We start from the raw sequence: 12,134 nt of genomic DNA on the forward strand, positions 1-12,134 counted from the left end.
GTGAGTGATCTTGACTAACCTGAATTCTTCTTGTAAAGTATTAACAAATGCACTAATAAGGCAGTGGATAAGGCAGACTAAAGAGAATGGAGTTTGATTTATATCATTTTAATCATTAAGGCAAACATTCAAATTGTATTGAGAAAAGGGATAATTACCCAAAGAAATAAATGGAACCCAAAACAAGCTACTTCCCCTAATAGAACTCAGACTCCTTATTTTTGCTTCTATCTGGCACCCAAGAAAGCAATTAATGTCTGACGATTCAGAAAGAAATGGAATTTTCACCTTCATTTTGGTCTCATTTTAATTTAAACATTCCAACTTGAAAAATGATGCAAGGCTGCAAAAAAAACTATACCATCAGAAGTTCTGTTCATCATGGGGGACCCTCTGGACATGGTACTCTGGTAATTCACAGGTGTCCTCCTTGCACTGGTGTCATCATAGATCCCAGGACTTAGTTGTGCTTTGGGAGGTTCATGAAGGGTTGACCTCAGAACAGAGGGACCAGAGCTAACAACTGAGGTATGCCGAGAACGGATTGGTTCTCCTGCTTTTCCATCTTCATATTTTCCCCGTTCAACCACCTTGATGTTCTCTGGAACCATTTCCAACTGAGACAATCCACGAGGGAGCTTACTAGGGCCTGTGATTAGGGACTTGACATTATGTTTAATGGCAGATTGACTAGAACTGCTTTCATACTTTATGGGTGTGCCCTAAAAAAAGAAAAATAAGAACTATGAATATTTCCCCAAGATAAGAAAAAAACTTAATTTTAAAATAAAACTGTTTACTCCCCGTTTCAAGCATTTGTCTTGAACCACCTAACTAGATTTTGTTATGAATCAAAAATACTACATGCTATGAACAAGATAAATAATTCTTAGAATGATGATAGCTTCTATAGCTATATTCCATACTACTACCCCACCCCCAGCCCCTTCGCCATCAATGTCATGAAGACTTGTTATGGGTACTGTGTCTTATTTTCTAAGCTTTTATAGAATTCTGTGAACAAAGAAACATCGTGGCAGGGTGCAGAAAGAGGGCTGGATTTAAAGTCCAAGAGTCTGGATTCCAAAGATCCTGACTGTGGCAGTTGCTACTGGGGCAAGTCCCTGAATCCCTATAGGGCTAAGTTAATTCAAAAGGCAGAGGATGAATGAGATGATCTCTCAAGGTTTCTTCCAGAAGTAAAACAAACAGTTTTTTGACTTAAAGTCAGGCCTTCTCTCTAAAACAGAATTTACCTGAGAAATGGAACCTTCCATTATGGGCCTTGTACTCTGGATCACTTCTGGAGTTTTCCGGTTTTCCTGACTTACAAGATCTTGCCTTGGAATTTCATGAATTGAACGTCCCATTTCTTTGATAGTGGTGACTCCATCATATGGTTTTCCTTTGGAAATGGCTCCTTCAAATGCCCGGATGGGAGGACTCTCTCTTTTAATCTGTTTAGGATATTTCAGGCCTTCTTCAAAGCTTTCCGTTGTGGCTCTTGGGGTGCCTTCCAAAGAAAAGGAGTAAATGTTTAGTTAATGCCATTTGAACAAGACCTAACACCTTCATGTCACTGCACAGAGTAGGTACTCAAGAATTCCTTAGCACTATGAATGAGAAAGGAAAAACAGACTAAAATCAGTATCTCACTGACAGACAAGAGATAGCAATTCCAGTAAAAGTTCCATCATTAATGAGATGGGTTATCATAGGAAAGTCACAAACTCTCCAAATCTCCATGTAAAATAAGCGATAGATAGGATTATTGTGAAGGTACTTTTTTCAGATCTAAAATTTTTAGATTCATATTTTCACATGTATAATGATTACCAAAAAGTAGTTAAGGAAAATGTTTATAAATATGTAAGAATGGGCATCTATACATTTTCCTTTTTTTTAATTTATTTTGCTAAGCAATGGAGTTAAGTGACTTGCCCAAGGTCACACAGATAGGTAATTATTAAGTGTCTGAGGTCACATTTGAACTCAGGTCCTCTTGACTCCAGGATCAGTGCTCTAACCACAGCGCCACCCAGCTGCCCCCATTTTTAAATAAGTCTATCTTTTTAAAAAAATCAGGAAGAACTTCAACATTATAAGAATCTAATAGCAAACTAACCCCAGGGAATAGGTTTCATACCCTAAATATAAACTGAACTGTTTTTGTTAGAAAAAGGAAATCGAATCCACAGTTAAGAAAATTTCTAATTTACCTTGCATTATAGAACCAGATAGTACTGTTCTCTCTTTAAGATCAGAATGAGGGCTCCCCCTGGGCAACGCACGGCATATCAACCCTTAAAAAAAAAAAGCACATGAGAATAAATATAAAACAATCCTAAGAAACAATTGTCTTTCCCCTCAAACCCACCCCTTCCAAACTTCCCAAATTCTATCCAAAGTCCTTTCATCCTCCTATGCTCTCAGGTTTATAAATTTAGTATTCCCTCAACTCTACATTCTTCTTGACTCCACACAGCCAATCATCTTGTAATTTTTATCTTCACAATGTCTCATGCACCTGTCTGTCTCCTCTCTAATCCCATAGCTCCCAAGTGGCTCAGACCCTCATCAATCCTCACAACTGCTACCAAAGCTGATCCTCCAAACAGCTGTCAGTGATTTTTCTTAAGTGCAGACCTGCCCATATCACTCCCCTATTCAAACAACTCAGGTAGCTCCCTGTTCCTCTCTAACACAAAATATAAATTCATCCATTTATATCTGAATGCTTTCCACAGAATGTGCACAAGTCTATCCTTCCAAGTCTCCTTGACCTAACTTGCAATCCAGACAAAATGGTCCTCTCTCTTTTCTTCATTTGTGGCATTTCCCATCTCTTGGGCTGGCCATCTCCCAAATCCAGAACACAATCCTTCCCTCCTTCTATGTCAAAGAACTTTATTTGGCTTCTGGCTCTCCCTCCCACTCCCAAATTCCCTTATGGGTTTGGCTGCTTTCCTTCTGTTCTCTTTTCATTAACTCTCTCTGTACTTGCTACCTTTCCACTAGAAGTGAAGTTCCTTGTTGATGTTTCTATCCCAGCCTAGCAGAACACATGGCACAATATGGGCACTTAATAAATGCTTGATGATTGGCTACAATCAACTACAAAATAAATCTTAAGAGATTTCAACTCTGGCACTATGTATTACAAGGAAATCAGACTCACTGAGTACAGAGAAACAATGGCTAGATCTAGAAGCCCTGAGGCAGGGGACTTATCCTGGGGCCAACATCTTCAGTGGGACCCTTGAAAAGTTGCTATTTCTCAAAGAGTAAATTATAAGTATTGAACTGATTATGACCTCAAAGGTCCTCTACATCTCTGACAGTTCCCTGAACAGAGTCCCTTCCCCTTAATTATCTTGCTTTGTATAGTTCTACCAGTGAAGGGGGTTCTCTTGGGACAGGTCACGAAAGCTAGTATGTCTCCTAGAGCTGCCTGTCACTGTCCTCAGTGGCTCTTGCTAAGAAGGGAAGGCAGCATCACTGAAACCAAGTACCATGTCCCAGAACTTAGTTTGTGCTATTGCTACAATACTGAGGAGAATGGAGCCCTCAGTTTTGGAACCCTGGAAGGACCATGTTTGGAGGCTTCCTCATGGGTCCAGTTTGATAGCACTGCTCAAAAACTTTTCTTGTCTCCTGGCAGATTCTTTGGCCCTCTCCTCCTCAACTCCCCTTCCTTCTAGCTTCTCAGGACTCCAGGAGTTGATCCTGTGACAGCAATGCTTTTAAATCTCACTTCTCTACCATGTCCCCATTTCTTTAAGGCTCAGCCCACCTTCTCAGGGTCTGGAGAGCAAGAGTACTTTTCTTTTCATCTTGGTCCTAATATTCTCAGCACTTTGCATAGTGCCCTGTCCACTTCACCGGTGCTGAAATTGAATTTCTTCATAATGCAGTCCACCCCTAGGAAAGTCTTACAAACTAATTTTGAATAGTGACCTTTCCATACATTTTCTTCTAAAATTTCCTTACAATCACTTGTCCCTTTTTGTTTGCTGTTTGGCATAGACCTTGATCTCTTCATTGAACTGTAATAGGAGTGAAATGCACCTTACCTTCCAGTGGGGCTGACACAGGAGACTCTCTCAATGACATCCCTTGTTTGATGTTTCCCTCCATAGAATCATAACTTCTCTTTAAACTGATTTCATGAGCAGCCCTTGGACTCCTGGTTCCCTCACGTGCATTCTTAATATCTGTAGGATGTCAGACTTGACCATTAGGCAAAGTTTCAATCAGAACACAGAGACTCTAAACCCCACAGTGAACTATACAATATAGACCAGAGGAACAATTCACATTTCCAAAAGATTTTAAATGTGAAGAAAACAACTGATCACAAAACATTCTTGTACTGAATGGCCCCTAACATTTCTCCAAATATAAACGAAAAATACAACCAAGTGAAATTCTTTTCACCAAACCAAAAAGCTTAAATCTATACATTGGCTTTACTGGAGATACTTAAACACTTCAGAATTTTCAACTTTACATTCCAGGAAGACAACCAGAATTAAATTTTTACTAGGGTTTTCCAAAATGATATTCCTACTTTACTGTGCTTTCCTATAGGAAAATGGAAATTTACAGATAATTTTAAGAAAACATTTGCTTTTGTTAGTTTTATAAAAACAATTTAAAGTTAAGCTTTAAAAATACTTCTTATTCAAGGCATTTAAAATTGGAGAGCAGGCAAAATTTCATGCTTCGGAATAAAAAAAGAAATCTTTTCATTAAGGCAATTATATCTTCTAAATAAAATCCAGAGGATTTCAATGAGGAAATGGAAAAAAAGATGGGAAGAGAACAAGAGCTCAGGCAAATGTAAACATGGTCCAGGAGACAGAGCAATAAGAAAATGTGACATGGCAGGGAAGGAGAGAAGGAAGAGATAAACATCTCCTTTAAAGAGGGTAAGTCAGCCCCAGGAAAGAGGCAACCTTCAGGAAAGAAATTCTAAAGATAGGGGCCTGAGTGGATGTCCCAGAGATTGTCCTATCACAAGTACAAAAGACAGAAGAAAGGGAGGCAATGGAGTATGAATGCAAAAGTACAATATTGCCAAGTTTGGCTATAAGCATGATCTGATTTCAACATGGAAGGAGGTTTTGAGTTTACCAGGCCTCAGTGCTTGGCCCTTGACTGTCGATTTTAACACAGAGCCAACATGACTGTCAAACCAGTAAATGACACAAAGCTGAGAGGATGTTGGATGATGGGATAAGAAAGCAGAAATTCTAGGGGTGGTTAGGTGGCGTAGTGGATAAAGCACCGGCCTTGGCGTCAGGAGTACCTGGGTTCAAATCCGGTCTCAGACACTTAATAATGACCTAGCTGTGTGGCCTTGGGCAAGCCACTTAACCCCATTTGCCTTGCAAAAACCTAAAAAAAAAAAAAAAAAAAAAAAAAAAAAAATCCCTAACAGGCTAGACTACTAAGCAGAATCTAAAAGTTTAATAGGGATAAAAGACATGTTTCAAACATTGGTGAAAGCTTTACAAGTCGAGATGCTGGCAATTTAGGATGACCCAAGTTCAAATCCTGACTTCAGATATTTACTAGGGAACGTGACTGTGGGTAAATAATTCAACTTCTTCAGCCTGTTTCCTCCTCTGCTGAAAGAGGATAACAAGAGCAACTACCACAAAGAGTTGGTGTGTGAACAAAATCAATCGGATAAGCTACAGTAAGCACCACACACCTGTTAGCTCATGTTATGATGGTGGTTGCTATTTTGCATACTGTGCGATATAACAAGGTCACTGGAAAATTAGAGGATCTAACAGCGAACACACAGAAAGTCCCAATCATGCTGTAAGAATGGTCAGGCATAGGAAATGGAAGACTCACGAGGGGACATGAGAGTGTTTTCAGGCATCCGAAAGACTAACACAAAAAAAGGGAGGAATGAGGTCCCTTTCTCAGGGATGCTATACAGATGATTCTGTTTCAATGGTTTCTGAGGACTCTTCCTCTCCTGAGAGGCTGTAATGGGACTGAAAGTCCACACAGCTCATCTTTCATACTTACTATCATATGATAGGATGTGTCCACTTTTTCCTTCATAAATTACATGGCCTTTGGATACAGCTTCCTCACGGCTTTTTTCTGGGCTACTGTCTTCCATGGAGAGTCTCGTAATTGCTCCCTTCACCACTGATTCTCCCTGCATGCCAGGCTGGGATAGAGCTGGAGTACCCTGACCAATTTAGAAAAAAAAAAAAAAAAACGGGGGGGGGGGGGGGGGGGGAGCAGCAATTACTTTCCAAGTAGACAACTTTGAGATTGAGTCTATAAATGACAGAACAAACTTTAATGTACTGTAACTTAATATTTTATGGATTAACAATTGAGAAGCAGCCTGCAGCAGTACAGGGTCCTAGAGTCAGGAAGTGCTGGATTTAAATCCTATCTCTGAATGACTGGACAAATCACTTCGGTCCCAAGAGCTCTGGGCAGCTCTCTGGTCAGGGGCTGCAGAGAAGATACTAGACTCGCTGGGATAGAGAATATCTTCTCCCAGGAGCCCCTAAAGTCAAAGGCTTCATCAGATCCAGACCCTGTTCTTATTCTGATCCCTAAAGACAGAAGTGGTGGCAATCCTAAACCCTATTCTCAAAAGAAGGAAATATAACTACAGAAAAGAGAAAGGATATGCTTAAAAAGTGGGATGCATATTTGTGTTACATTTAAATCAGTACTAATGCTCTTGGGCCCTAAAAAGAATAATCTTTGTATAGGCAGATAAATTTTTGAGTAAAGTTTCTAATGAAATTTAAAATCCTTAATTCCACTATCACACCTGTTAGTTTGCAAACTCCTTGAGTCAGGGTAAGGAACACCATCTTCTTTTTCATTTTATTTCCCATCATTCCTTGGATTTGGCAAGGGTTCAAGGAGTGTTTGTGGAATGAATAGGTACTTATGATACTCAACAATTTATGCTGGTTCCTGCATAACTTTGATCAACAAGCAAAATGCCTTGTAATCTTTGAATAACATGTACCTTTTTTTATTGCAAAGAAGAATGAATTCAACAGGTATTTTAATATCACATGCTTATTATGGGTATTAATGTTTGGGGTTCAGTCCTTCGAGCTTCAATCCAGTTTGGAAATTTTCCTTACCAGTAAAGATCAGAAATTCTTCCAGAGTACTACTGAGAGGAGAATTCTGCACAGTCTTGAATAAAGTTGGCTTGCCTCCCAGAGCTTCCCTACATTCAATTGGCTAAGCTGAGGATGCGATTGGGAAATGAGAACATGAGCCCATCCAATTCTATTTACTGGCTTTTCATTAGTGTTTGTTAGTACTAAGTTATAAAGGGAAAATGGGCATTTTTCCTTTTTTGGTTGCTGTATATCAGGGAAGTAAAGTATGTCTAAAAATTTTTGAGACAAACAGGATTTGGAAGATGAGGATGAAACAAAGAGAGCTAGGAGTTTGATCCTTATTTTCTAAATCATAACAATGAAGATCATGTAAAAACCCAGTCCTTAGCTAAGAATAACTAAGAACACAGTGGTCTTTGGCAGTTCAACAGCCACAAGTAAAAGCCCTCCAAAGTCAGGCTGTATAAACTGTTTCTCAAATTTTCCAAAACAGAATTTAGCTGTATCAGGTCTGAAGCTTTCATTTAAAATCTTCAAATCAAACTAACACTGTTAAAAAAAAAAAACAGAAAAGACCTCTTGTAATGATCAGCTGTAGTTTGGCCCACTGAGACACAAAAATGGCCTGAATTCTAGTGTTTAGAATACAACTTTAGAATTTTTTTAAGTTAAATTAATTTATATATAATTGACAAAACAATTTATAAACTTGTCTTTCTGATCAAATTCTTAGCACCCCTAAAAAATTTGCCTAAAAAGCATTAAGGCCATATTCCTTCACCAAAAAGACAAAACAAAGCAAGATAATGTCTCCCTTTCTCCACCCTCCCCATTCTACTTCTATATATGTACATATAGATGACTTTAATGATTTCTATCTCAATCCCATAATGGAAACTGATGGGGAGGCTATTTAGAAAGTGCACTTCTCATAAATATCTTTCAACTCTGGCCATTTTCACTGACTATCCCATGCATGAAATGCTCTCCTTGCCTCCTGACTTTCTTCAAATTTCACCTAAAACCCTACCTTCCTCAAGAATTTCTTTCCCAGTCTTCTTTCATGTTTATGTCTTAGGTGACACATTGAATTTATCTTGTATTTATCTTTTTTATATGTAGTTGTTTGTTTGCATGTTATCCTCCTTAATTAGATTTTGAGTTCTTTGAGAACAAGGACATTATTGTGCCTTTGTATTTATTAGCAAAGTGCTTGTCAGTTTTCAAAAAAAGAAAGAAAGAAAATGCACTTCTCTTGCCAACACTGTGTATCTAGGCGGTATTACTGGTGCTTTCTTCTTCCTGGAATCCCAATTTGAATCAGGGGTCAAATCTTATAACTCTCTGGGGCATGCACAAGAGGGCTCACATTAACTGGTCCCCTTCTATCCTACAATGACTCTTGCTCTAGTTCCAGTCCTCATTACCTCTCACCTGGAGACCAGACAAGGTTTTCAACTGACCTCTCACCTCCAATTTCTCCCCTTGCCCATATATCCTTTTCCAAGCTGTCAACAGGTATCTTTACAAACCATACACCTGACCATGGCACCCTCATATGCAAACATCTCCAGTGACTATTTATTGTTGAATATTTTTGTTTAGCCCTCCACAATCTGGCTTCCATCCATCTTTTAACTCCTACCCCCCCCAATACCTTTAATGCCCACTTTATTCAAGTCCAAATGGCCTGGCAGGTAGTCTAAGGACGCAACACACTGCCTCCAGCCTCTGGGCTTATCACAAGAGCACCCAGGTATGAAAGAAGTCCTTTCCTCAGCTGCAACACACAGAATTTCCTTCCAAACATGTCTCTTTACATATGATATTCTCCTTGATATTCTCCTAACACAGTGCATTTCACAAAAGGGAGTAGGGGGGAATACTGTTTGTAGAATTATATTACACTTGGATTGTTGCCCATCTACGAAGTGGTGATACTTCTGTAGAAATGAGCCACAAGCCTCCTACCTTTTAGCTGAAAGTGCAATACAATGAAATTGTTGATGGTGACTGCCATCAGACAAGAGATGACAGATTGTGCTCATCTTTTTTGTAAAGCCAAATGAATGAGTTGGCTATAGTAATTCTATTTTGAAACAAAGCTTTGGGTCCTCAACAAGCTAGAGCTTTCAGAAAATTAGAAATTGGTAAAATTACCTGAGTAATGGAACCCCGAAGGGAAGGGATGCTTTCAACAGGAACTTTGCTAGCTGGGGTTCCTCGAGTGATACTACCTTCTTGAATTGCTGCTGTAGTACCTGCATCAAAATGAAATCAATGCAAAATTATATCTTTTCAGATAAAAATCATTCAATCCTGATAACCCCTAAACTATCAAAATTATGGGAAGTGAAGAACATTACAATGATTAACAATTTAGGGATTTAATAAGTTTTAACAATTTAACAATTATAAGTATGCATTTATAACAAAAGGATATAGAAATACCAAAGAGCCAAGATTAAAATAATATCAGAATTAGAGACTGTTTCTGATTAACAAATGGAAAGATTTACATCACCACTGAATGACTTCATTTATTCACTTCCCTAGGAGTACTTCTCTCATCTTCCTGAAAAATTAAGATTCTCTACCCATTCTGACCCTGGCAGTGTTACCTCTGACAACACCTTCATGCTGGGCCCTGACCAGTAAGCCCTCGGGCTGGGAGGTCTGACCACGGGGCGAGAATTCCTCCTGCTTGATGTAGGGCATGGAGGCAGCTGGTCAAAACAAGAAAACAAGGAGGCCCTGAGTCCAGCAGCAGGGTCCAAGGTGCACCTGTCAGCGAGCAACTCGTGGGTGACCTCAGCTCCTTACCAGACTTGGTTGGCTCCTGCTGCCGAGGCAATCCAAGAGATATAGACCCAACTGAAGGCTTTGCTGGCTCTGGGGTATAGGAAGATTGGCAATGAGAGGTCAAGTAGGTGCCAGGGGTTCCCTGAAAGAACAAAGACCAAATGAGCAGTTGGTTTCCCATTGGGCACCCAGGATGCTATGTTCCCCACAACTCTAGTATCTATGAAGGAGAAACTGTCATGATTGCCTTCTCTCTTTTGAAACAAGTGTGAACACACATACTTGGGCAGCCACTTTGTAAAAGAACTCATTTTCTGATTCTATAAACAAGACTCCATCAATATTATGGGGACTGTGGAGACCATCTAGACCAAAGCAGGGATTAGAAAATTGACTGGCAGCACTCAGTCAACAGATGTTGGTGTCCATTACAATGGCTAAAAACATGAACTCAATCAGCTGGTGCTTATGTAAGCTAGGAAGCAGAAACAGGAGGTCTCCACCTGGTTTTCTCCCTGCTGTTTTCTCTCCACGTCCCTCTGTCTGCCATCACCTTTCCCTCAGGCTTGTGTGAGGCAGCCTTTGGCTTCTGTCTGGGACCCTTTCCTATCTTCCTCCTCAGCCCCTCTCTATTCCCCCTGCTCATAACCCTAGGGACAAGGCACTGATATCACAGGCTTGCATCACTGCCTAATGGGGGCAGCTAGATGTTGCAGTGGACAGAATGCTGAGCTTGACATCACAAAGACTTGAGTTCAAATCTGTACCCAGATACTTACTGGTTGTTTGACCCTGGGCAATTCACTTAACCTCTCCTTGCCTGTTTCCTCATCTGTTAAATGGGGGATCATAATAACCCTGACCCCTAGAGTTGAAGTGAGGATCAAAGAAGATAACTGTAAAGAGCTTAGCACAGAGTCTGGAGAGTTCACAGCCTTTACCACAGCCAGGCTCTCCCACTGATACACCTTTCATGTACTACAAGAATATCAAACATAGATCTGGTCGTGTCACTCGTTCTTAAAAATCACAGCTGGCTGCTAATAATCTACCAAGAAAAATCCCAATTTCTCTTCAAACCTTCCTTGCTGCGCAGGGTTCTGGATAAGATCCTCCCAAGCCTAAAGGAGGATCAGGGCAGAGAAGCCTTGCTAAGTGCTGGGCACACTTTAAAAGGACTTGGACTAAGTCCCTCACTCACCTTCTGATCTTGGACCACTACTCCCTGAAAAAAAAACAGAAGTTTCACCACTGTCCTTGCCTGTGTGCCCTAGAGAACTTCCCCTCAGCAGTCAGGGGCCTTCCTGTCTCCCTGCCTTCATGGAACAGTTAACATAGGCTCTCACCTCTTCTTGATGCCCATGAATGGTCCTCTGCATCCCTTATTCCCTTTGTCTTTCCACCTCCTTTTTGGACTGAATTCTTAATCTTCATTTAAAGCATGAAGCTTTTCCTGATGCCCATTATTTATAGCCTTCCTCCCTATCCCCAGACTTCACATTACATATTTTATAACTCAAATGCATTTAAACTATAACATTGTGTATTATATTTGTATCTTAATCTTCCACTAAGTTATAAAATTTTTAAGGGACTATTGCATTTAAACTTTGCACTGTAGCACTGTGCTAAAAAAACAGGTGTTAAAAAAATGCTTATTAAATGAAAAAAAATTTTTAAGTCAGAATCTAGACATTCCTAACACTATGCTTCTCTCTAGGACATGTGATACACACCACTTTCTAGATAGTGTTTCTGTAAGGTCCTTGGGGAGATTACTACTTATTAGGTATAATTAACTAGCACAGCAAAGATTAAAAACCTTTGAAAATAACGTGGTGTTCAGTAGGAAAGTTAGGCCAACAAGAAAGACTTTTACCTGTGAGATTGACCCTCCCATAATGAACGATGGTTTTTCAGCTGGCACGGTGGTTTTGGAAGATGGAATGAGTGGAGGAGGTGGCCTGGTGGGTCGTGTCGTTGGCAGCCGCGCTGCGTCGGGGAGACTTGTTATCACTTGATGAGGAGCTGGCTGGAGGACTTTTAAAGAAAAAGAAAATCTTGAAAACAATATCAGTTTCCTAGTCTGCCAAAATGTATTAACCACAACAAGACTTGGTCCCAAAACGAAATATGATTAGCGGCTGGAAGACTGCATGACGCTCCCTATTTCCTAAGTGAATCTCTTTCTGATGAGTTCTT

General features: G+C 40.0%; 1 protein-coding gene across 20 annotated transcripts in view; it reads right to left on the reverse strand.

The window, feature by feature from the left end:
* The window catches only part of NCOR1 (nuclear receptor corepressor 1), a 225,359-nt gene that overhangs the window by 28,909 nt on the left and 184,316 nt on the right, over window positions 1–12,134 (reverse strand). For all 20 annotated transcript variants that reach the window (XR_012468828.1, XM_074189259.1, XM_074189263.1 and 17 more), the window contains 9 exons: window positions 11,812–11,972; window positions 9,954–10,074; window positions 9,752–9,856; window positions 9,291–9,391; window positions 6,049–6,217; window positions 4,074–4,214; window positions 2,220–2,303; window positions 1,257–1,513; window positions 362–722 (listed from right to left, as the gene is read on the reverse strand). Coding sequence is in view for 19 of the 20 variants with exons in the window: in XM_074189259.1 (XP_074045360.1) it covers window positions 362–722; window positions 1,257–1,513; window positions 2,220–2,303; window positions 4,074–4,214; window positions 6,049–6,217; window positions 9,291–9,391; window positions 9,752–9,856; window positions 9,954–10,074; window positions 11,812–11,972 (1,500 nt within the window). In the remaining variant the exon portion in view is untranslated. The remainder of the gene's footprint in view (window positions 1–361; window positions 723–1,256; window positions 1,514–2,219; window positions 2,304–4,073; window positions 4,215–6,048; window positions 6,218–9,290; window positions 9,392–9,751; window positions 9,857–9,953; window positions 10,075–11,811; window positions 11,973–12,134) is intronic.

The sequence above is a fragment of the Macrotis lagotis genome, chromosome 5 (genome assembly GCF_037893015.1).
Source record: "Macrotis lagotis isolate mMagLag1 chromosome 5, bilby.v1.9.chrom.fasta, whole genome shotgun sequence".
NCBI lineage: Eukaryota > Metazoa > Chordata > Mammalia > Peramelemorphia > Peramelidae > Macrotis > Macrotis lagotis.